This window comes from Carassius carassius, chromosome 2 (genome assembly GCF_963082965.1).
Source record: "Carassius carassius chromosome 2, fCarCar2.1, whole genome shotgun sequence".
Classification (NCBI taxonomy): Eukaryota; Metazoa; Chordata; class Actinopteri; order Cypriniformes; family Cyprinidae; genus Carassius; species Carassius carassius.
This window is the reverse complement of record NC_081756.1, coordinates 47,547,213-47,568,833: the sequence shown is the minus strand read 5'-3', so window position 1 is coordinate 47,568,833 and position 21,621 is coordinate 47,547,213. Positions and strand designations below refer to the sequence as shown.

At 38.6% G+C, this 21,621-nt stretch overlaps 1 protein-coding gene across 1 annotated transcript; it reads right to left on the bottom strand.

Annotated features, from left to right (window-relative positions):
- Positions 1-1,830: 1,830 nt before the first annotated feature.
- On the bottom strand, positions 1,831-6,100 carry LOC132110942 (myosin regulatory light chain 2, smooth muscle minor isoform-like). The gene is made up of 4 exons (XM_059518073.1): positions 5,947-6,100; positions 4,350-4,564; positions 3,107-3,268; positions 1,831-2,666 (listed from the first exon to the last, which is right to left on the bottom strand). The coding sequence occupies exons 2-4, from the start codon at positions 4,534-4,536 to the stop codon at positions 2,494-2,496; spliced, it is 522 nt and encodes a 173-aa protein (XP_059374056.1). The 5' UTR covers positions 4,537-4,564; positions 5,947-6,100; the 3' UTR covers positions 1,831-2,493.
- Between the last annotated feature and the right edge of the window lie 15,521 nt (positions 6,101-21,621).

Genomic DNA, 21,621 nt, shown 5'->3' with positions numbered 1-21,621 from the left:
CACCCTGGAAATCTACTGTTTAATCTGCTACAGTCAGGCAGACGCTTCTGCAGTCTGATGGCAAAGACGGAGAGGCTCAGGAGGAGTTTCTTCCCTCATGTTATCAGACTACTAAACATGGACATTAAACACACTGAACTTTATAGACTGGTTGTTTAGGGCTACCCAATAACTCTCTGTACACTATGCAACTCATCCTCACTGCACATTGTTTACATCTCTGCACATCATCTGTGTAGCAGTTTCTGTGTAGCATCTCTACAAATCATCTGTGTAGTAGTTTAATATATTGTGTATATGTCATTATTTGTATTTAGTTATCTCCAAAAATGTTTCCTTTTTATTCTTTTCTGTTGTTTCATCATTTGTATTTAATTTTCTCTTATTTTTTGCACAGTCTAAAAAGAGTATGCCAGACCTACATTTCACTGCTTTTTGTATGTCATATAACAAATAAAACTTGAATCTTGAATGGTGTGGAGTGTTACCTGTGATTGAGTTGGTGATAAAAAGGAGATGGAGAAAGGAGTGTCTTAAATTGGACTTTGATACCATTAATATTTTCCTCTTAGGTCTTGGAATGTTTTTTTTATTATTATTATTATTAATTCTTGTATTTGTTTGTAATTGTTTATTATTTTATTAAATGTTTATTTGTAAAATTTACTTCCATGTGTGGCCTTTTGTAATGTTGCTTAACCTAGAGCCAGGTGGTTGTAACAATCTAAACAATATTCACCCTCAGATTTCAAACTTGCATTAAAGAAATACATTAAAGACAAACAATATACAGTAAACATTTTATTGATCTAAATTACTCATTCATTTTCTTGATACTGATATAATTATAAAATTAATATCATTTAATATACTTTAATGTTTGCAGTTGTCACAAAATTATATAAGAAACCCCTTGTTAATAAAATTTAAACTACAATGAAAAACAATAAATCTGTTTTTCATTAGCATCGCTACTTCATGCCATCCTCATTCGCGCGCACCCCGGCAATGACGCAATGTGAGATTTCAGCTTAAACCCCGCCCATTTTAAAGTCCCGCCCACTAGCGGCAAAAGCTCCTCCCACTTGGAGGTCTCCGGGCTTCAGCGATACCTACTTGGTTGGAAGAGGTGTTAATAAGGCCAGCAGGGGGTGCTCACTGCTCATTTGTCTGAATATTGTAAAATGCAATTTATTCTGGTAACCAAAGCTTAATTTTCAGCATCATTACTCATTATTTGATCCTTCAGACTAGTTTTTTCTGCTTCATTTTCTTTTTACCTGTGATACTTTTTTTCAAGATTCTTTGATAATTAAAAAATAATAAATAAAAAAAAGGACAGCATTTATTCAAAATAAAAAATATTTTGTAACAATTCACACTACCATTCAAATGTTTTGGGTCAGAAGGTTTTTCCCTTTAATTTTTTTAAAGAAATCAATACTTTTATTCAGCAAGGATGTGTAAGCTTGATAAAAAGTGATGGTAAAGAATTGTTACAAAACTTTTCTATTTTGAAAAAATGCTGTTCTTTTTATTCATGAAATAATCAAAAGGTTACAAAAAGTTTTCCAACATTGATGAACTGTTACCAACATTTGAACCGCTGTGTGTATATACACACACACACACACACACACACACTCACACACACACACACACACACACACACTTAAAAACTTTATCTAGATACTATTAACTACTAGTTTATGCTTAATCTAGTAATAAATAGTTGCTAGCTGAAGTCTTAAATCTCTTCTTAAGTCACTGTTTCTTTGAAAATAAATTGCTCAGTCATACCAGAGTTATAAAGTATCAGCAGCACTGTAATAAACAAAAAACAACATTTATGACTGTATTCACAATTACATTAAGTCCAAAAACATTGACATAGACATAAAACAAAACAAAAAAAAAACATGTAAGTTGCACATAAATGTTTTAATAAGAGAGTATTTAATATTATATAATGTAAAATTAGGCAACGAAATCAAATGAGGTCAAATGCATCTAAATATATCAACACGTTCACATTTTTTACCGTCTGAATCAACAAAGAAATGAGATTCGTCTTAGAGGTCTGAATCAACTTACGACTATCTATGTACTTTAAATATACCATTGTATAATCCTCAGACATGCTCCAAATATATGAAAACATGATCCATGAGCCCTGAACATGACAGTGGTGTGTGATGAAATCAAGAAGAATTTGTTCCAGTTGGCATAAAATAAAACACTGGCACAAAACCTAAGAGAAGAAAAAAAAAGGTGCATGGTTCAATCTTGCATTTTAACAGCTCATACCATGAGTGACTTTGTGATTCTGTATCATAACCCATTCAAAACATGATGTCTTATTCCAGTGAAGTTAAACAGAGTGAACATGTAATTTTCATCCGCACATACAGTATATTAAAGCTAAAGATGCATTCTCATGGGGATCCAGGTGAACGGACAGCACTGATTTCTCTCGCCTAAAGGGATGTTTTTTTAATCGTCTTTGTCTTTGGCTCCGTGTTTAAGAATACGGGTGAACTCCACGTAGTTGAAGTTGCTCTTTTTATCGATCGGCGCTTCTCTGAAGAGCTCATCGACCTCTTCGTCTGTGAATCGATCTCCCATAGTGGTCAGCAGCTCTCTCAGATAGTCCTCCTGAACGAAGCCTGTGAGAAATACAAAAACCACAGCTTCATCTTAGTCCAGAGGCTGCTTTGTTAAGAACAAAGTCTGTAAAAGTGATGATTTTATTCCTCAATATTTTAGTTATACTCCGTTATATCTGTCTACAACTGCATAATTCTTCACACTTACAAAGATTTATATATTTAAACTGCATTAGGAAGTTTTAACCATCTAATAAACTGATGAATAATATATTTGTCAGTCGGGTAAGAAACGGGTGAGTTTTAAATACACAATAACCAGGTTAACATATTCATCATCGAAAAATCCAATTAGTTTCAATCTTACACATTTTATACACTAAATGAATATTGCTCAATTCGCAGCCAGCCATATCTGAACCAACAGAAATGTTATATGCACTTCAAACATATAAATCTTATGTTTAATTGGTGCAGACTTGTGTGTGACATCGGTTCACCTGTTCCTTCCTCGTCAAAGCAGGCGAACGCATTACGAATGACTTCCTCGGGGTCTGTGCCGTTCAGCTTCTCTCCGAACATGGTGAGGAACATGGTGAAGTTTATGGGCCCAGGAGCTTCTGTCATCATCGCCTCCAAATAGTCATCTGTTGGGTTCTTCCCTGAAACACAGCAGAAAAACACATCTATAATGCTGTAACATGACATGGTCCTCATAATCTCATTTACTTCTGTAGTGTGTGTCTGTATAAAGTTTAATTCAATTCAAGTTTATTTGTATAGTGCTTTTTATGATAAAAATCATTGCAATGCAACTTTACAGAAAACTAAGTTTCTGCAATATTTAGTAGTCGTTTATCAGTGTTGACTGTCAGTTTATTTTCATACAAGACATTTCATACAACACTATTAACAGCAATTATTATATATTTATTTATTTATTGTTTTGTAGCCCAATAAAATCAAAATAAAAAGCTCAAAATAAAATCATTTGCCAAGTTATCACAAATCAGTTTTTTGCTCATTTATTATGTGATGTGGAGTGTAGATTGATGTGTAACAAAACATTAAATCATTTCAGCATAAGGCTGCAATTTAACAAAATGTGAAAATAAATAGATAAATAAGGGGGTCTGAATACTTTTTGAATCCACTGTATATCAGTATTGTGATACAAAATTATTCATCATAATATACGGCTTAGGTAATACTGTCGAGTCCATTAATATGATTCTGTAAAAAAAATTTTTAATTTTATTTTATTATTAACTGTAATTACTAAAAGAAGCTAGAACAGATTATATGCCATTTTTTAAATGTTATATTTATATAAACATGACTCTTTTTTTTAAATATAGGTTTGTTTAATATGACAGTTGTAAAAAAAATAAAAATAAAGAATAATTTTATGATTTAAACACAATAAATTAGTTAATAATAAACAAAAACTTAAATATTAGCATCATGAAAACACAACCAAATATGGTAAAAACTGCTCAGATTCACATACATAAGAACATATTAACGCCTCCCATACAAACATGCATTCGATGTTTTGTAATCTGAATCAATCTTACAACAAGAGCTAGAACATATTTTAAACATAAGAGGAGGAATTGCGATCTTCCAGATGTGACCAGTTCCTCTCCCGTCTGCTTTATGTACTCGGGAGAAAGTATAATTACATTGAAAACAATGAAATGCAAAATGAAAGCAAGAATTTTAATGACAACAGATCGTTACCGAGAGAAGCGAGCATGTCATGAAGATCCTCCTTATCAATGAAGCCGTCGCGGTTCTGGTCGATCATGTTGAATGCTTCCTTAAACTCCTGAATCTGCGACTGATCGAACATAGCGAAGACATTGGAGGTGGCCCGCTGAGGACGCTTCTTGGTGATCTTTCCCTTGGTGCGACATTTGCTCGACATTTTGGCTGTTTTTGGTTTTACCTACAAGCTGGGGAAAAAATAAAAAGACATCACAAACAATCCCAAAAATAGTTTCCTGTTCAGCTCAAAAACTAATTATAAAAAGATTGCATTGTGCATAAAAAAAAAAAAAATCATGCATAAAGCAAAATTAAAATAATCATCTCCGATGTCTTAGTGGTTCTTCAAAACTAGACATCTACAAAAGGAACTATTTTTTTTAAAGAGCATGCAAAGAAAAATTAAGGAATAAGTTGAAGGGAACACAATATGTCACTATATTCTCTAAACGTAAATGTCTAGGGAGCAGAAAATGAGTTGTATTAGCACTTACAAAATATCTACTTTACTTTGGAATATGGACAAACCTTTGGAATATGGAAAAATGCAAAAAAGGGGCTGTTCTTGCTTGGTATTTCTGTCTTATTTTCTTATTTCTAGACGTTCAAACATCTAAAGATTCTTAAATCAAGACACATTCACGTGAGAAGCAAACTGACTTTTGATAAGAAGTCTTGTTTTCTGTGAAACTGAAAAATTTACTTAATTCAAAGGGAAAACCAGTTCTTACACCCCACTAACAGACATGTGTTCCTGTGTTGTAGGTCTTCATTGTGTTCCATAATTTCAAAACAAGACTTTAACCGTCTCCATTCTGCATCTAGTGTAAGGATGTTCAGATATTTGTATTGGGAAACATGACAAAAATGCTGTTTTTTTTTTTTTTACTTTTGCATTCTTTATGAATTTATGACTTTCTGCGCCAATTTAAGATTTTTTAAGGCCTTATTTTGTGGAGGTGGAAAGAAAGGGCCTTATTTAGATCATGTCAAAGCAAACATGTCTCATTGATAATGTAAAATATTTAGGAGTTAAAACAATCAATGACTTTTAATAACAATACAGTAACACAAAGCAGTATGTCTATCAGCTAAAATCCTGAAAACAGTGTCGTGCATCACATCAGCCATAAACCAAGTGCAAACAGGCACAAGCGGTGCTTAATTTGATTTTGTAAAGGACAAAGAGAAACTGGTGCTTCTCTGTCTGCATGAGTGACTCATTTTAATTATTTATAGCGCATTTCTGTTCACGAGGAAGCTGTGTAAGTTACAGTAATGATAGCAAGGTTAACGTTAAACAAACCATAAAATGAGACAGGAAGCAAGTACAACGACACTTTTTGGCAAAAGCTTAAATATTTACAAAGATACAGATGAATAACACTTGAGTAACGTTATATACTACAAGTCTGGGCAATATTTAGAGATTTGTAATCAATATTGTGTCTCGCTAACTCTCCCTGTCCGTGCACATTTCTTACAAATTATTAAAGTAAAATTAATTTCATAACTAAATCTTACAAAAAGTCTATAGGGATCAAAGAATTAAAGAAAATAAGCGTCTCACCGAGGAACTGAGATCGCCGCGTTCAACCACCGCCCAAACTTCCGGCTTCCGCAAACCTCGACCAGACGGAAATAATGTCCCGGATGAAAAATAAAGATTCACAAAATGTGCCGTGACATACAATAACCGCAAAAAAAAAATCATTTAAAATGCTCTATACAATACATATAAGTTTTTCATGTGACAAGATTCGTTAATGAAATATTGTAAAAATACTGCAGACCTTTATCTTCCGCCTTAGTTTCTCCCGACACGCCCCCAAACTTAAACGTGACCATATATGGGCTCAAATCTGTTTTTTTCCCCCCGTTCAGTGTGAGGCGACGTAACATTTATTACGTTGTTACTGTAACTTTTATTTGTTTATACGGTTTATTTTTACAAAGCAAAGGTGACCTATTACTTTTAATAATGTATTAGGCTGTTAAAATGTAATTCAAATGAATTAGCCAAAGTGTCTTTTATTATAAGAACGTCTTTGTTTATCATAAATGTAACATAACTTGACAAATTTCTGTCCGATTGTCTACTCGTAAGCTTTTATGGGGTTTAAACTTGAATCTCTGAATCACTTCAAATAGATAATTTAAAGTCCGATTAACCTAATACTGTGTTGTATAAAATTGGGATGCAGGCATTTATTTTATATTTTTATTTTTCAGTTTAAGTACATAGAAAATATCATTTTAACTGTAAAACTATAAGCATGCATCACACATGTCCAAAGTATCAGGTGCATGGTGTATGTTTGTATATATGTATTTGATTGTTTGTTTGTTAATTAATTGCAACTATTTTGACAAAACTTTATTTTGATAAAAATCCCTTTATGTCTCCCTTTATAGACTTCGGAGAAGTATAACAGCAGAAGCTGAGACTGAGTCAATTAAATTTAGACCTGCATGTGTGATTTCTGCCGCAGTGTTAAAGCCACCAAATCCATGCAACTTCAATGATATAAATATCCTTTTAGGAAGCTGCATCTAATATTCAGTCCCGAAATATGAGAGGACCTGTGCTTCCTCAAGGGCCTGACACTTACACATTCAAATTCAGAAGTGAATGCATGCTTTATAATGCATGGCCACAAGAGAGAGTACTTGTGATGTAAGCGCGTGTAAAATATTTTCGAGTTTTAAAAGATAGAATTGAAGTCATTATTCGTATTGAGGTCCAAACTGTATTTTCTGGTCGTTGCACACAATTCTATATTACATGTAAGGAGGCATTAAAAAAAATAGTAAAAAACATAATAATATTTCATTTAAATGGAACCGGAATTAGAACCTGAAAATTTGTATACTGTAATATGTTGAATTTTGACATTGCTAACCTTTAAATTAAGTTGACAATAAGTAATAAACAGTATTGAGAAAATTGGGAAAATTTCTAACGATTCCCAGCCCTAGTTAACATCATAAAAAGAGTTTTAAAAGGATAAAAACAAAACATCTATCTGTTATTTGGATAGATAAAAATGAAAGATCCCCATCGTTTGTAAAAAATTATGTGCAGGCAATGCTCGCTAAAACAAAACATTAAACAGCAAACTTATTATACTTGGCACAGAGAGGACAAAATGGCAATGTTTACAATATTCATTTTATTAAGACTGATGTAATTCAGTATTATGGTTTGCACAGCACTTCACCACAATCTGAATTATTCCAAACGTTTGAGCTGCAGGTATGTTGTATTGTCTTACACAGGTCTAACAGACATACATAAATGGTGCCAGACTGCCAGAAAAAAAACCCATAGAAATAGCTCTCTCTCTCTCTCTCTCTCTCTCTCTCTCTCTCTCACACACACACACACACACACACACACACACACACACACACACACAGACAGACAGACACACACATGTTGCTGGTATGTGTTGTATGTGAGGGGGGATAACATGATTATTGTTAATGCAGGTCACAGCTGAAATGAAGGCCTTGGAAAATAAGTTAAGAGGCTTATAAAGGTAATCTAACAATTTCTCATGGACAAACTGGAAAAATTCTAGTTTGGTTGTATAATATGAATACATAAAGTGAAACCCCTCCACCTTTGGCTGCTGGTCTCTGACATCAAATGAACCCAAACTCGACCTTCTTGACATGCGAGAAGAATCCTCAGTGAGTAGATGATAAGACTCTTGTCTCTCATGTGTTACTTTGACATTTTCGCCTGAATCACATTCCTGTCTGGGATCTGTCAGTGGGGTTAGAGGTGCTCTCAAGACCTTATTATCTGTATCTGATAAGCTTTTGTCACTTGAATTGGCTTTGCTTTGCTTTTGGTTTTGTTCAAGAGATTTGGTTCAAAAGTTCAAGTGTCTTAACATAAAATCATTGCAATTTTGACTCATTGGTGGCACTAAAAGGTTTGGATGGACCACAAAATTGGTCAGACTGAAGCTCCAAGCCTCCTCTATCTCTGTGCCAGTTTTCAAAACCTTTATGGTTAGAAAGTGATTAGCAAAACATCAGTGGTGATAGAGAGTAGAGAGAAGCTGAAGTTCTGTCCCAATTTTCACAACTTTTTACCAAACAGTTGGTTTGAAAGAAACCAACCAAGGTTTGAAAGAAACTCCCAAAATTGTTCAGATTGAAGCTCCAAACCTCCTTTATCACTTTGCCAATTTTCACAACTATTTATTGAACAGGTCAAAAGTTATAGCATAAAAATCAGTGACACTTTGACCCACTGGTGGCGCTAGAAGGTTTGGAAGAACCCTCAAAAATGGTCAGATTGAAGCTGCAGCCCTCTTTTATTTCTGTGGCAATTTGCACAGCTTTTTACCAAGCAGTTCTGAAACTAATAGCATAAACATATTTGACGCATTGGTGGCGCTAGAGACTTTATTGACATTTATATAAGGTTTGGCATTGATGTTATAGTAATTGTTTGACTTGAGTTAAATCGTAGGCATTTTATGCAGGGATACATATTGGGCTGTACTAACTTTTTCCACACAAGGTGAGGAGATTTCTGTTTAAGCTGTAGAAAGCTTTACTGGACACGTTTATCACTATAAACCTAAATACGAATATTTTACACCAACATTTACAAACCACTATGTGTGACAACATTTTGTCTTCATTTTTAACAGTGTACGCTTTAGGATGTAGGCTAATGCAAACGTGTTATAACCATAGACTGTAAAAAATAACCAAAAACGTAATACTTCATACTACTGTAAATGACAGCCATAACTCGTTAATGCGCCGATGCTCCTGTGCAGTACGGCTATATTTAACGGCTCCTGTCGCCATAAAAGGTCGTGAGAGTCGCTTGGACATTATTTTAGTTGTGTGGAAAGCAGCTCGTTCACAGCGGCTCGTCAGTGTGCGTCTGTGCCCGGATCTGGCTCTTGGTTCGGCTCCTGACGCGCTGCTCTCCGGCTCTGAGACTTTTGACAAGGTGAGATGATCCGCTGCATGAACGTACGAAGCTTGTCAGGTGACATAGAGGATGTTTCGCGAATCTTGTGGATTATACAATTAATTCTAAACCCGTGGAGGGAATACTGAGGGATTGAAAATAGATTTACTTAACACACGCTGACATTTTGTGGGGTATTTTGTCACATGTTGCACGGGGTGGCAAGAGGAACCGGATGCTTTCTTTCTTCATACTGATTTGAAATCATATTTAAAAAGCGGTCTGCACAACATAGGCCTATTTAAAATGTGGTACAGACTATTTCCGCGATATTTAAACATCAAAACAATTATGAAACAGCAAAACTGTACATGACAGCATGCAAACATAACATCGACCGTAGATTTGGCCAATCAAAAAATTAATATAATTAGCCTAATAAACTGTTTTAAATTCTAAGATAAATTCGTGACATCCTGGCATTTAAAAAAATATTGTCCTGAGAATAATGTAACCCAGCAGTCACTTTTTCATTCAAAAGTTCACTGTTGTCATAATACTAGCATGGTTTTATTGTATGAGCTAGAGCTTCTGATATATATATATATATATATATATATATATATATATAATTATTATTATTATTTTTATTTCACTTAGATTTCAAAGTCAGATTGTATTGACGTAAAAGACAATGTTAATGGGATTTCAAAATAAAAATGCACTAGATATATCCACAGACTAATTAGAAAATTGACTGTGATGTTAAAGGGTTAGTTCACCCAAAAATGAAAATTATGTCAATAACCCTCATGTCGTTCCAAACCAGTAAGTCCTCCATTTATCTTCGGAACACAGTTTAAGATATTTTAGATTTAGTCCGAGAGCTCTCAGTCCCTCCATTGAAGCTGTGTGTACGGTCTACTGTCCATGTCCAGAAAGGTAAGAGAAACATCATCAAAGTAGTCCATGTGACATCAGAGGGGCAGTTAGAATTTTTTGAAGCATCGAAAATACATTTTGGTCCAAAAATAGCAAAAACTACGACTTTATTCAGCATTGTCTTCTCTTCCGTGTCTGTTGTAAGACAGTTCAAAACAAAGCAGTTTGTCATATCCGGTTTGTGAACGAATCATTCGATGTAACCGGATCTTCTTGAACCAGTTCACCAAATCGAACTGGATCATTTGAAACTGTTCACGTCTCCAATATGCATTAATCCACAAATGACTTAAGCTGTTAACTTTTTTAATGTGGCTGACACTCCCTCTGAGTTCAAACAAACCAATATCCCGGAGTAATTCATTTACTCAAACAGTACACTGACTGAACTGCTGTGAAGAGAGAACTGAAGATGACAGTATACCTTACATAGGTTGTAAAGGACCACTTTAGAATTTTAAAGTTCTGGGTTATTGGTAAATATTTGTAAATGTTTGTAATTTAAATAATCCTTATTTAAATGATATTTGTATGCGCTTTAATGTTATTTGTATGTGATTGACCGAAATTCTGTGCACCTGTAATGTGGAAATGTGTACCTTTGGTGGCACCGTAGTTTGCACAAGAAAGATGAACTTTTAAGGTGGCTGTCGGGTGCGAATGATGCGTAGCAGTGTTTGAGCTTACATGGATTTTATCTGAGATTGTGTTTATACATGAACTTAAATAACTTGACACCTGTTTCATGACGGAAGAAAGGACTATCCTACATTGTTTTGCATTCCTTGGTGAGCGCAGCGAGGTACGATATGTTTAATTTATAAAATTGTTGCACACGTGTATGCTTTATTTTGCTGTGTAATTAACATTTGTCAATCGTTTGTGTACTTAATGACGCTTGTAACCGTGAAAACAAGTGCGTGAAATGATTGTTGTATGTATGTTTTCAATACAGTTTTCACGGTGCTAAGGTGATGATGAATTAAAAAGGCTGAATGTCATGCCGGTTTGACGAACGAAATAAAGAACACCTTATGCATCAGTCGAGACTCTCCTTTTTGGATCCAAGGGCTGCTACATAGGTTTTCAATGGAGGGACTGAGAGCTCTCGGACTAAATCTAAAATATCTTAAACTGTGTTCCGAAGATGAACGGAGGTCTCACGGGTTTGGAACAACATGAGGATGAGTTATTAATAACATAATTTAGATTTTTGGGTGAACTAACCCTTTAAGGCACTGATCAATCTTGCCTGTGAAATGATTACTGACGAATCACTGGGTGTAATACGCATATTTAATGTGTTGATAGAAAGTTTTGAATCTTCTGACTAAAAGAGCTTGAGAACTGAAGACAGTATCTGAGCTCAAGAGGACACAATGTCGGGATCGTTCCCGTTCTACAAGAAACACCACCGACATTATGATCGCGGCTACCATAGCCGAGAGACGCAGTCTGCTATCAGTCAATACCAGCAGAGCTCTAGCACTTACTCTTCACATAGCAGCAAAAGCAGCAAGGGGTAAGAGAGCATGGAGAGATCTGTCACATCAACAGTAGATCCTTTCCAGTCCCATAACCTGAACCCATTCCAGCAGCCAGCTCTTCCTTAGGCCTTATAATACACTTATCCTTCACCCGAAAACAAAAATGACCCACTACTGTTGTCCCTCTTGTTTTATCTAATCTGTATTTCAACCAAAAGCATCCTTAAAACATGCAGTTTATAGATGTTTTCTGCATGCAGTGTGCATGTGGTTGACAATTTCTTCAGTTGACAGATCATACTCAATTCATGATATATGAGGTTTTTATATTGCCATTACCTTTGGTACATTGGTGTTTTGTTTTGCTTTTTTACAGAATATTGTCAATGGAGTTGGTTGTGCTGTAAAAAAAATGCAAATCTAGAGGACTTTTGCTTTAGTTTTAATGACTGACAGTCAGACATTTACAGTATTTATCACTTAAGTTTGGTTCCTAGAGGTCTTCTTGATTCAGAACTTGCTTTTAATTGTTTTGGGCCTTTCTGTGGTTTGGATTTGTGCCTGTGTTTTGTTTGATTTGCTCCCTCTGGTCACGTGACTGTCGGCTCATTTTTGTCTCGTCTGTTGCTTACTGGGTCACTCTGAATGTGAGAGCGTAAGCTTATCTTGTGTGTCTCGTAAAGGGACTAATGTAACTGCAGCTTCAAGAATCTTACAACAGCTTGCACAAATTACAATCTCCCAAGGCTCAGTCATGATTTAATTAGTTTCTTCAACACTTGGTTTCATGTTCTAATATAAATAGCATTCATAACATAACTTGCCACTTCATTTGGTGTTCTTGACGTCATGGTGTATTTATAGAGGCTACAGAAGTAGATGTTGTTATGTGTGTCACATGCATCATGCATTTACTTTCCTGAGTCACTGTATGCATGTGTGTGGGATTTAGAGAGACCAAATGCTTAAAGTGTATTTCATTAGATTCATACAGGACAATGAAAACTGTCTTGCAAAAAATGATAGGCGCAAATGAAACACCTTTTCAGAGTTGCATAGATGTCCACTATCTTCTCTTCCTACAGTTTTGCAGTCTGATATTGTTCAGTTAGCCTAAAATTTAGCTCATCCACTTGCAAAGCGGGAACAGAATGATACATGTAATAATGTTTTTGTGAAAGAAATGCAATGTAAAAATATGGCCATCCTGGGTTTTAATATAGTTTCAGAAATTAAATTAGTTTTTATTTCATAACTATGCCAAATAAAAAGAAAAGATAAATAAATGAAGAAAACAAATAAATGATAGCGTTTAACAAGTTAATTTAGTTAGTTTAACTGTTTACTGTTCTTTTCTTTTACTCCCTATTCTAGACTATAATCCTCCAAATCTGACAACTGGCAAAATGTGAAAGTTTGTACATTAGCAAAACTCCTCAAACTGCTTCTTGAGATGAATAACTTGTTATATTTCAAAATGTTAAGTCACTTTGGATAAAAGTGCGCACTGAATGAATAACGTAAGATAGGTTGTGTTCTGTTATTGATCACTTGTTTTCCAAATCCATCAAGCATTCCTTCATCCCAATGGCCATTGACTAGGGTGACTATATATCCTCTTTTTATCTTTTTTTTTTTTGCTTAAAATGTCCAAGTTTTTTCTTTGTTTTCCTATTGATGTGCTCTCTACAGTCATTGTACATTATATACATATGCATATTTGCATTGCTTTGTCTGTTCTCTGTAGATCCTGTTTGCCTTCTCACATGCCACGGTTGGTCAGTTATGTCGAATGATTGCATGTTATTGGTCAGACTACGGTCATTACCTTTGGCAAGTATGAAAACAAGAGGAAAACAAAGCAAAAATTGGTAACACTTTAGAATACTGTTTCTTACTTACTACATTACTAATAAGGAATTATTGAAGAACTAACAGGTGATTATTCATTAACACTTAACTCACTACTGTTAACTACTAAGAAAGATGTGTTAACTAATCAGTATGTAAAATAATTTTATGATTGTGTTAAGTAACAGTTAGCTAATCAGTAACTAATATATTCTGTGATACCTCCTGAAGAACTACTATTTATTATCTACTAGTTAAGGTTCAAGAAAAATAACTATGAAGTTACTACTACTGAACAGTTATACGCAAAAAAACACTATAATAATCAGGCTGTTGTCGCACAAATCAAGTACTTGAGTAAAAGTAGATACCCCAATAAAATATTACTCCAGTAATATTATAAGTAGGTCTATTCATTTTCAAAATTACTTGAGTAAAAGGACAAGTACAAAGTACTTCTACAGTAGCAACTTTGTTACAGCCCACTTATTAGCCTATAATGGAAATGAAATATGGATTTTGTTTGCTTCTAAATGTTTAACTTTTGATCATGAAATGTTTGTTAAATTAGTTAAAATGTGGGCAGTATACATGTTAAAATGGAATAAAATATGCTGTATTAAGAAATTTTCTCATCTGAAATAAACAGATGAGAGTATTTTACAAAGTTTATGATTACTTTTATAGGTTGTTCTTAGTCAAAATGATGTAGTTTATTATTATTTACTAATAGGTTCACTTTAAAATTCTGTAAGTCCTGCAAAATTATCTGATAATTCTTTATTAATTACTAATGGGTTCCCTATGTTTTCACTTTAGAATACTGTTTCAGATTCTAAGTAATTCTTCAGGAATTATTTGATAATTCTTTATTAATTACTAATGGGTTCCCTATGTTTTCACTTTAGAATACTGTTTCAGATTCTAAGTAATTCTTGAGGAATTATCTAATAATTCAGCCTGATCTCACAATCAAAACGTACATATTTAGACGTAAATTAAAACTGTCCAAAACGTATGTGTCTTTACGTATTTACAGTGTCGTTTACGTATTATAATTACTGTCACAGTGTCTGGGTTGTGTCCCTGGGTTTCCACTAGATGTCCCCCTTTCTCACGGTGTCTGTCACCTTATCACTTCCTGTTCCCTTATTTGGTCACCTTCCTCCTTGTTAGTAATTGATTGTTCCCCACCTGTCTCCTGTTCCCTCATTATCCTTCTGTGTATTTATACCCGGTCTGTCTGAGTCTGTGTTACGGAGTCCTTGTTTAATGTTGTTTAATTCATGTCCGTCATCTGGTCGTGCTCTTGCCTTGTGTCCTTGTTTGTTTATGTTTGGTTTGGTTTTGTTTGGTATCGACCTCTGCCTGGACTGTTTACCCTTTTGGATTGCCCTTAATAAAAGTAGTGATGGCAAAATCGAGGCCTCGTGAACCAATGAAACAGTTGAACCAAATGTGCCATATTGTTTCGAGGCTTCGAATCAATCCGACACCCGTCTCAACGGTGACACCTAGTGGTCACTTGCAGGTGTTGATCTGAAACAACCTTGACGAGCCATTAAAAAAATGTGTTGTTTTTTTATTATTATAATGTTCTAATATGTGAAGCTTGTAACCTATAGGCTCCTCACTGTGCATAATGTTATTTTGGTCATGAAAAATGAATATTAATAAAAGAAATCAAGCCACAATGTCTCACTTTTTTAGAGATTTTTATTCAAAAATATTAATTTATCTGCTGTGGAAGGACTTAGCCTACTTCTTTTTTTACAGATAATTTCTCCAGCCTTTGAAAAAATCCTCTCACAAGGGACACTTGTTGCTGGCATACAAAGATATTTTTTTGCAAGGACATACATATGAGGAAAGATTACTGCTCTCTCTTTCCAGTAAGTTAGTGGATCATGAGTTCTGGGTTGATGTATTTTTTCACTTCCACTGTGGCATCAGCTGTAGCATTGTGTATCATCTTGGTTTGATGGATGCGAGTATCAAAAAGTTCCCATAAACTGTCCTGTGTTTCTACTGGTGTTGATGTTGATGGTGATGGTGATGATGATGGGTGTCATGTTGACATTTCTGGGTCTGAATAAAAATGAAAACAGCAATTAGTAACAAATCCTAAACTGACGGCATATATGAAGGATATATTATATTACATGATTCAGATTGCATAACATAACACAGACTGAAACTGCTCACCAGGATTTGTGTTTGAACGCATCAGTGAAGCACACTCCAGTGTGATATGCTTTTCAGCTTCCTGGGCTTTGGCAGCATTTCCAAATGCCACATTTTTGAACCTTGGGTCCAGCAGTGTAGCCAGTGCCAAGGCTCTAAAACTCTCATAACCTCCACATCTGGAGTGCAGACCTTCTTGCAGATGTGAGCCTATGAGCCAAAACAGGAGAAACACATATTTATAATAATGACAATAATATGACAGTTATGGCCAATCACATGGGTAGTATGGTCATTGTGGCCTACCTAATTGAACAGTTGATTCCTGCGTTGCATTTCCTTTTTTCTGTGCAAGCTTGTGATACAACATCCTGTACAGTGGTATAAGCTTTGAAGCAGACACTCTCTTTTCCTCTGACATCTCTGTTGTTGCGAGTTTGAATGATTGCAGTATTGACAATGATTGTTCAATAATGTCATAATCAATACTTGTCAGGGGAGCAGTATCATTGTTTAAGTTGGAAAGTGCAGCAGCCACTGGTTCACGTTGGTCATACAAGCGCTGTAGCATGTCAAATGTGCTGTTCCATCTCGTGTCAACCTCCTGTATCAGTTTCAGAGTTGGTCTTCCCATCAAGCTCTGCATCTCCACAAGCTTGTCCTTTGCTTTGCAGCTGGATCTGAACAACCCCACTATCTTTCTGGCCTTCTGGCGTATTTCATTGATGACTGGGGTTTGATCTAGTGCCTTTTTCACAATCAAATTTAAAGTATGAGCAAAACATGGGACATGGCGAAGGTGGAGTAGCTGGGCACTTAGGATCATGTTAGATGCATTGTCAGTCACCATGCACTGAACTTTGGAGGTTATTCCCCACTCAGCCATTAGCAAGGCTTTAGCCTCCATGAGATGCTGGGCTGTGTGGGTTTGGTAAAACCTCCTTACACCCAGTACAACAGTTGCCATTTTTGCCTCTGGTGTTATGTAATGGCAAGTCACACCAAGATATCCATCCATATTAATGGAGGACCACATGTCAGCTGTAAGGCTAACAAATTCGGCCTTTTGTAGGTCCTCCATTGTCTTCTCCTTGGCTTTGTTGTACTTTTCGCTGACCATTATTTTAAGCACCTTCCGGGATGGGAGGACATAGCTTGGATCAAGCTTGTTCACAAATGCCCTGAATCCCTCATCGTCCACGATGGTGAAGGGCTGCAGATCCTTCACCACCATGTTTATAAGAGCCTCATCCAATTCCCTCTGTCTGACTTTTAAAAGAGAAGACAAAACATACTTTCAGACAAATACATTGGAAAAGTACAGCATCAATTAGTGCACATCTATTAAAAGTATAGCCTACTGGTTCATTATTTGGAAACCTTCCAGTGTTTATAATAAGTGCTTTATATAACTTATAAACTTTATAAACAGTGTCCCAAAAGGTTGTAATTATATTTCAATTATAATTATATCCCAAACAATGCATACCTTGCTTAGATGGCCCAGCAGTGTCAGTAGCAGGCCTAGGTACAGGGGGAATGCCATCCTCTGCACCCTGCAAAATGGCAGGATGAGTGCTCCTCAAATGGCGCATCATGGATGATGTATTGTTGCAGTAGGCTAGCTGCCGATCACAATACACACATCTCACTTTATTTGGGGTTTCTAAATGGAAATGCTCCCACACCACAGATGTACGGCATCTCTTCTGGGGAGCTTCCATTTTATCTATCTATCCAAATCTATCTATCTATATATGAATCGATCTATGTATCTAGATATGTATCTATAATCTATGTATCTATATATGTATCTATCTATAATATATGTATGTATATATGTATCTATAATCTATCTATATATGTATCTATCTATAATATATGTATTTATATATGTATCTGTAATCTATCTATATATGTATCTATCTATTAATCTAGCTGTCTATATATATTTATATCTATGTATCTATTAATGTGTCACTATATGTATACTCTGTCTGTCTCTAGCCTCTCAGTCAATGTGTTGTGTAAATTTAAATGTAAGTCTAAATTGCCTATAACTAATCAAATCGCACTATGTCACTATATCACCAAAAATCCGCTATCTCAAAGTCAAACTCCTCTCACAAAAACCCACGAGGTCAAAATGTGTTTATTTCACTTTTATACAGATGTGCGATTGTGTGGTCTGTTCCCGACCGTTCCAATCAAACGCTGATTCGGCGGACCACACCTGATGAAACAATTAGTGAAACACTTCGAGGCATTGTTTGGTCATAGTCACGTGACATGGGTGTTTTGAATCACGCTTCGGATCAGTGTTTCGACACATCTGCGCTTCGGGATCTCGCAAAGCTTCGGAACGACTGTTTCGCTTCAGCCATCCTTAAATAAAAGACTTACTTGCAATTGGTTCTATCTCCGTGCCTCATTGGATCCCTGCCGTGACAGAATGACTCCGTCACACTAGGAACCAGCGGTATGTCATTTTTCCGTTCCCCAGCCAAGATGGCGGAGCGGCGAACCAAGTACCTTCGGTTGATCGCCCTCCGCCAAGAGGGCAATGAAGTGGGTGCCCTGGCTCAGGTGTTCTGGTCCCTGGCCGAGGGCATGGGCTACAACGATGAGGCCCTCAAGGACTATTTCAATGGCGGGCTGGATGATCCAGTGTCTCATGAGGAGATGGCGCAGTTAGAGACACTGGAATTCTGGGAATTCGTGCGCTACCTGCAGCATCGGCTTCGGTGGGATGCCCCAGCCACTTCGGTCTTTTCCGGCGGGGTGGTCGTCAGCCCAGCACCACTGCCCAGGATGGCAACCAGCCAAGCGCCACAACCCAAGATGGCCACCAGTCCAGCACCACTGCTCAGGATGGCTAACAGCCAAGCGCCACAGCACAAGATGGCCGCTAACCCAGCGCCAATGCCCAAATTGGCCACTTTTCCAGCGCCACAGCCCAAGATGGCCGCCAGCCCAGCGCCAATGCCCAAATTGGCCACCGGTTCAGCGCCACAGCCCAAATTGGCCACCGGTCCAGCACCACAGCACAAGGTGGCCGCTAACCCAGCGCCAATGCCCAAATTGGCCACCGTTCCAGCACCACAGCCCAAGATGGCCGCCAGCCCAGCGCCAATGCCCAAATTGGCCACCGGTTCAGCTCCACAACCCAAGATGGCCGTCAGCCTAGCGCCACAGCACCAGATGGCCGTCAGCCTAGCGCCACAGCACAAGATGGCCGTCAGTCCAGCGCCACAGCACAAGATGGCCGCTAACCCAGCGCCAATGCCCAGATTGGCCACCGGTCCAGCGCCACAGTACAGGATGGCCGCCAGCCCAGCGCCAATGCCCAAATTGGCCACCGGTTCAGCGCCACAGTACAAGATGGCCGCCAGCCCAGCACCACAGTACAAGAGGGCCGCCTGTCCAGAGTCATGGCCCAAGATGGCTGCTTGCCCAGCGCCGTTGCACAGGATGAGAGTCTCAGTTGACCCTCCGGAGTCGAGTCAGGTTCCAGTTGACCCTCCGGAGTCGAGTCAGGTGCCAATTGACCCTCCGGAGTCGAGTCAGGTACCAGTTGACCCTCCGGAGTCGAGTCAGGTGCCAGTTGACCCTCCGGAGTCGAGTCAGGTGCCAGTTGACCCTCCGGAGTCGAGTCAGGTGCCAGTTGACCCTCTGGAGTCGAGTCAGGTGCCAATTGACCCTCCGGAATCGAGTCAGGTGCCAGTGAACTTTCCAGAGTCGAGTCAGGTGCCAGTGAACTCTCCAGAGTCAGGGCTAGTCACTGCTGATCCTCCAGAGTCAGGGCTAGTCACCGCTGATCCTCCAGAGTTAGGGCTAGTCACCGCTGATCCTCCAGAGTCAGGGCTAGTCACCGCTGATCCTCCAGAGTCAGGGCTAGTCACCGCTGATCCTCCAGAGTCAGGGCTAGTCACCGCTGATCCTCCAGAGTCAGGGCTAGTCACCGCTGATCCTCCAGAGTCAGGGCTAGTCACCGCTGATCCTCCAGAGTCAGGGCTAGTCACCGCTGATCCTCCAGAGTCAGGGCTAGTCACCGCTGATCCTCCAGAGTCAGGGCTAGTCACCGCTGATCCTCCAGAGTCAGGGCTAGTCACCGCTGATCCTCCAGAGTCAGGGCTAGTCACCGCTGATCCTCCAGAGTCAGGGCTAGTCACCGCGGATCCTCCAGAGTCAGCGCTAGTCACCGCTGATCCTCCTGAGTCAGGGCTAGTCACCGCGGATCCTCCAGAGACTAGGCTGGTCACCGTTGACCTTTCAGAGTCAAGTCAAGTCACCGGTGATCTTCAAGGACTGAGTCAAGTCACCGGTGGTTTTCAAGGACTGAGTCAAGTCACCGGTGGTCTTCAAGGACTGAGTCAAGTCACCGGTGGTCTTCAAGGACTGAGTCAAGTCACCGGTGGTCTTCAAGGACTGAGTCAAGTCACCGGTGGTCTTCAAGGACTGAGTCAAGTGACCGGTGGTCTTCAAGGACTGAGTCAAGTCACCTCTGATCTTCATGAACAAAGGCAAGTCACCTCTGATCTTCATGAACAAAGGCAAGTCACCATTGATCTTCATGAGCAAATGCAAGTCACCAATGATCTTCATGAGCAGTGTCAGGCCAGCACCAATCTTCTGGAGTCCAGTAAGGACACCAGGGGATTACCAGAGTTTCGTTGTCCCATTGATCCAGCCGCACGGAGGTCTGCTCCGCCTTGGGAGGCTCTGGTCCTGACCACATGGCTGTGGTGGTCTTCTGCTTCGCCCTGGGGGCCTTCCGCCCTGACCACACGGTTGTGGGGGTCTTCCGCTCCGCCCTGGAGGACTCTGGCTTCGTCCACAAGGACGTGGTGGTCTTCTGCTCCGCCCTGGGGGGCTTCCGTCCTGACCACACGGTTGTGGTGGTCTTCTGCTCCGCCCTGGGAGGCTTCCGCCCTGACCACACGGTTGTGGTGGTCTTCTGCCCCGCCCTGGAGGGGCTTCATGTTGTTTTTTGTTTTTGTGTTCACTCCTGTCCCTGTTCCTCTCTGTGAGCCTGTCCCTCCGTCCCTCCCCTTGAACCTCCTCCGGTCCTCCTCCCTCCTGGTCTCTCTGTTTTGTGTCTACACCTCTGGTATCTGTTCCCCATGATTTTTTTTTCTGGCCCTCCGTCCCTCCCCCTGAGCCTCCACCTGTCCGCCTCCCTCCTGGTCTCTGTTTTGTGTCTGTCGTGGAGCGTCTGGGAGCCGCTCCGTAGAGGGGGGGTACTGTCACAGTGTCTGGGTTGTGTCCCTGGGTTTCCACTAGATGTCCCCCTTTCTCACGGTGTCTGTCACCTTATCACTTCCTGTTCCCTTATTTGGTCACCTTCCTCCTTGTTAGTAATTGATTGTTCCCCACCTGTCTCCTGTTCCCTCATTATCCTTCTGTGTATTTATACCCGGTCTGTCTGAGTCTGTGTTACGGAGTCCTTGTTTAATGTTGTTTAATTCATGTCCGTCATCTGGTCGTGCTCTTGCCTTGTGTCCTTGTTTGTTTATGTTTGGTTTGGTTTTGTTTGGTTACGACCTCTGCCTGGACTGTTTACCCTTTTGGATTGCCCTTAATAAAAGACTTACTCGCAATTGGTTCTATCTCCGTGCCTCATTGGATCCCTGCCGTGACAATTACAGGTTCGATACGTAACTAAATTTACGTAAAAACAACCTCAAATACGTACAGATAGAACGTTTTCTCTGACCAGTCAGTTATCCATAGAAGCTCATGAAGCTGCTTTTCAATGCATATCGGATTATTATTATTATTATTTTTTTTTTTTATTATTTTCCCTTTTTATAATTTTTTTGATAAATGTAAGATC

Bases quoted from the DNA above. Each gene is read 5' to 3' on its own strand.
- LOC132110942 (XM_059518073.1), bottom strand. From the start codon at position 4,536: ATGTCGAGCAAATGTCGCACCAAGGGAAAGATCACCAAGAAGCGTCCT. The intron at 3,269-4,349 runs GTAACGATCTGT...GCTGTGTTTCAG, and splicing joins TGACATGCTCGCTTCTCTCG to GGAAGAACCCAACAGATGAC. The intron at 2,667-3,106 runs GTGAACCGATGT...TATTTCTCACAG, and splicing joins CTTTGACGAGGAAGGAACAG to GCTTCGTTCAGGAGGACTAT.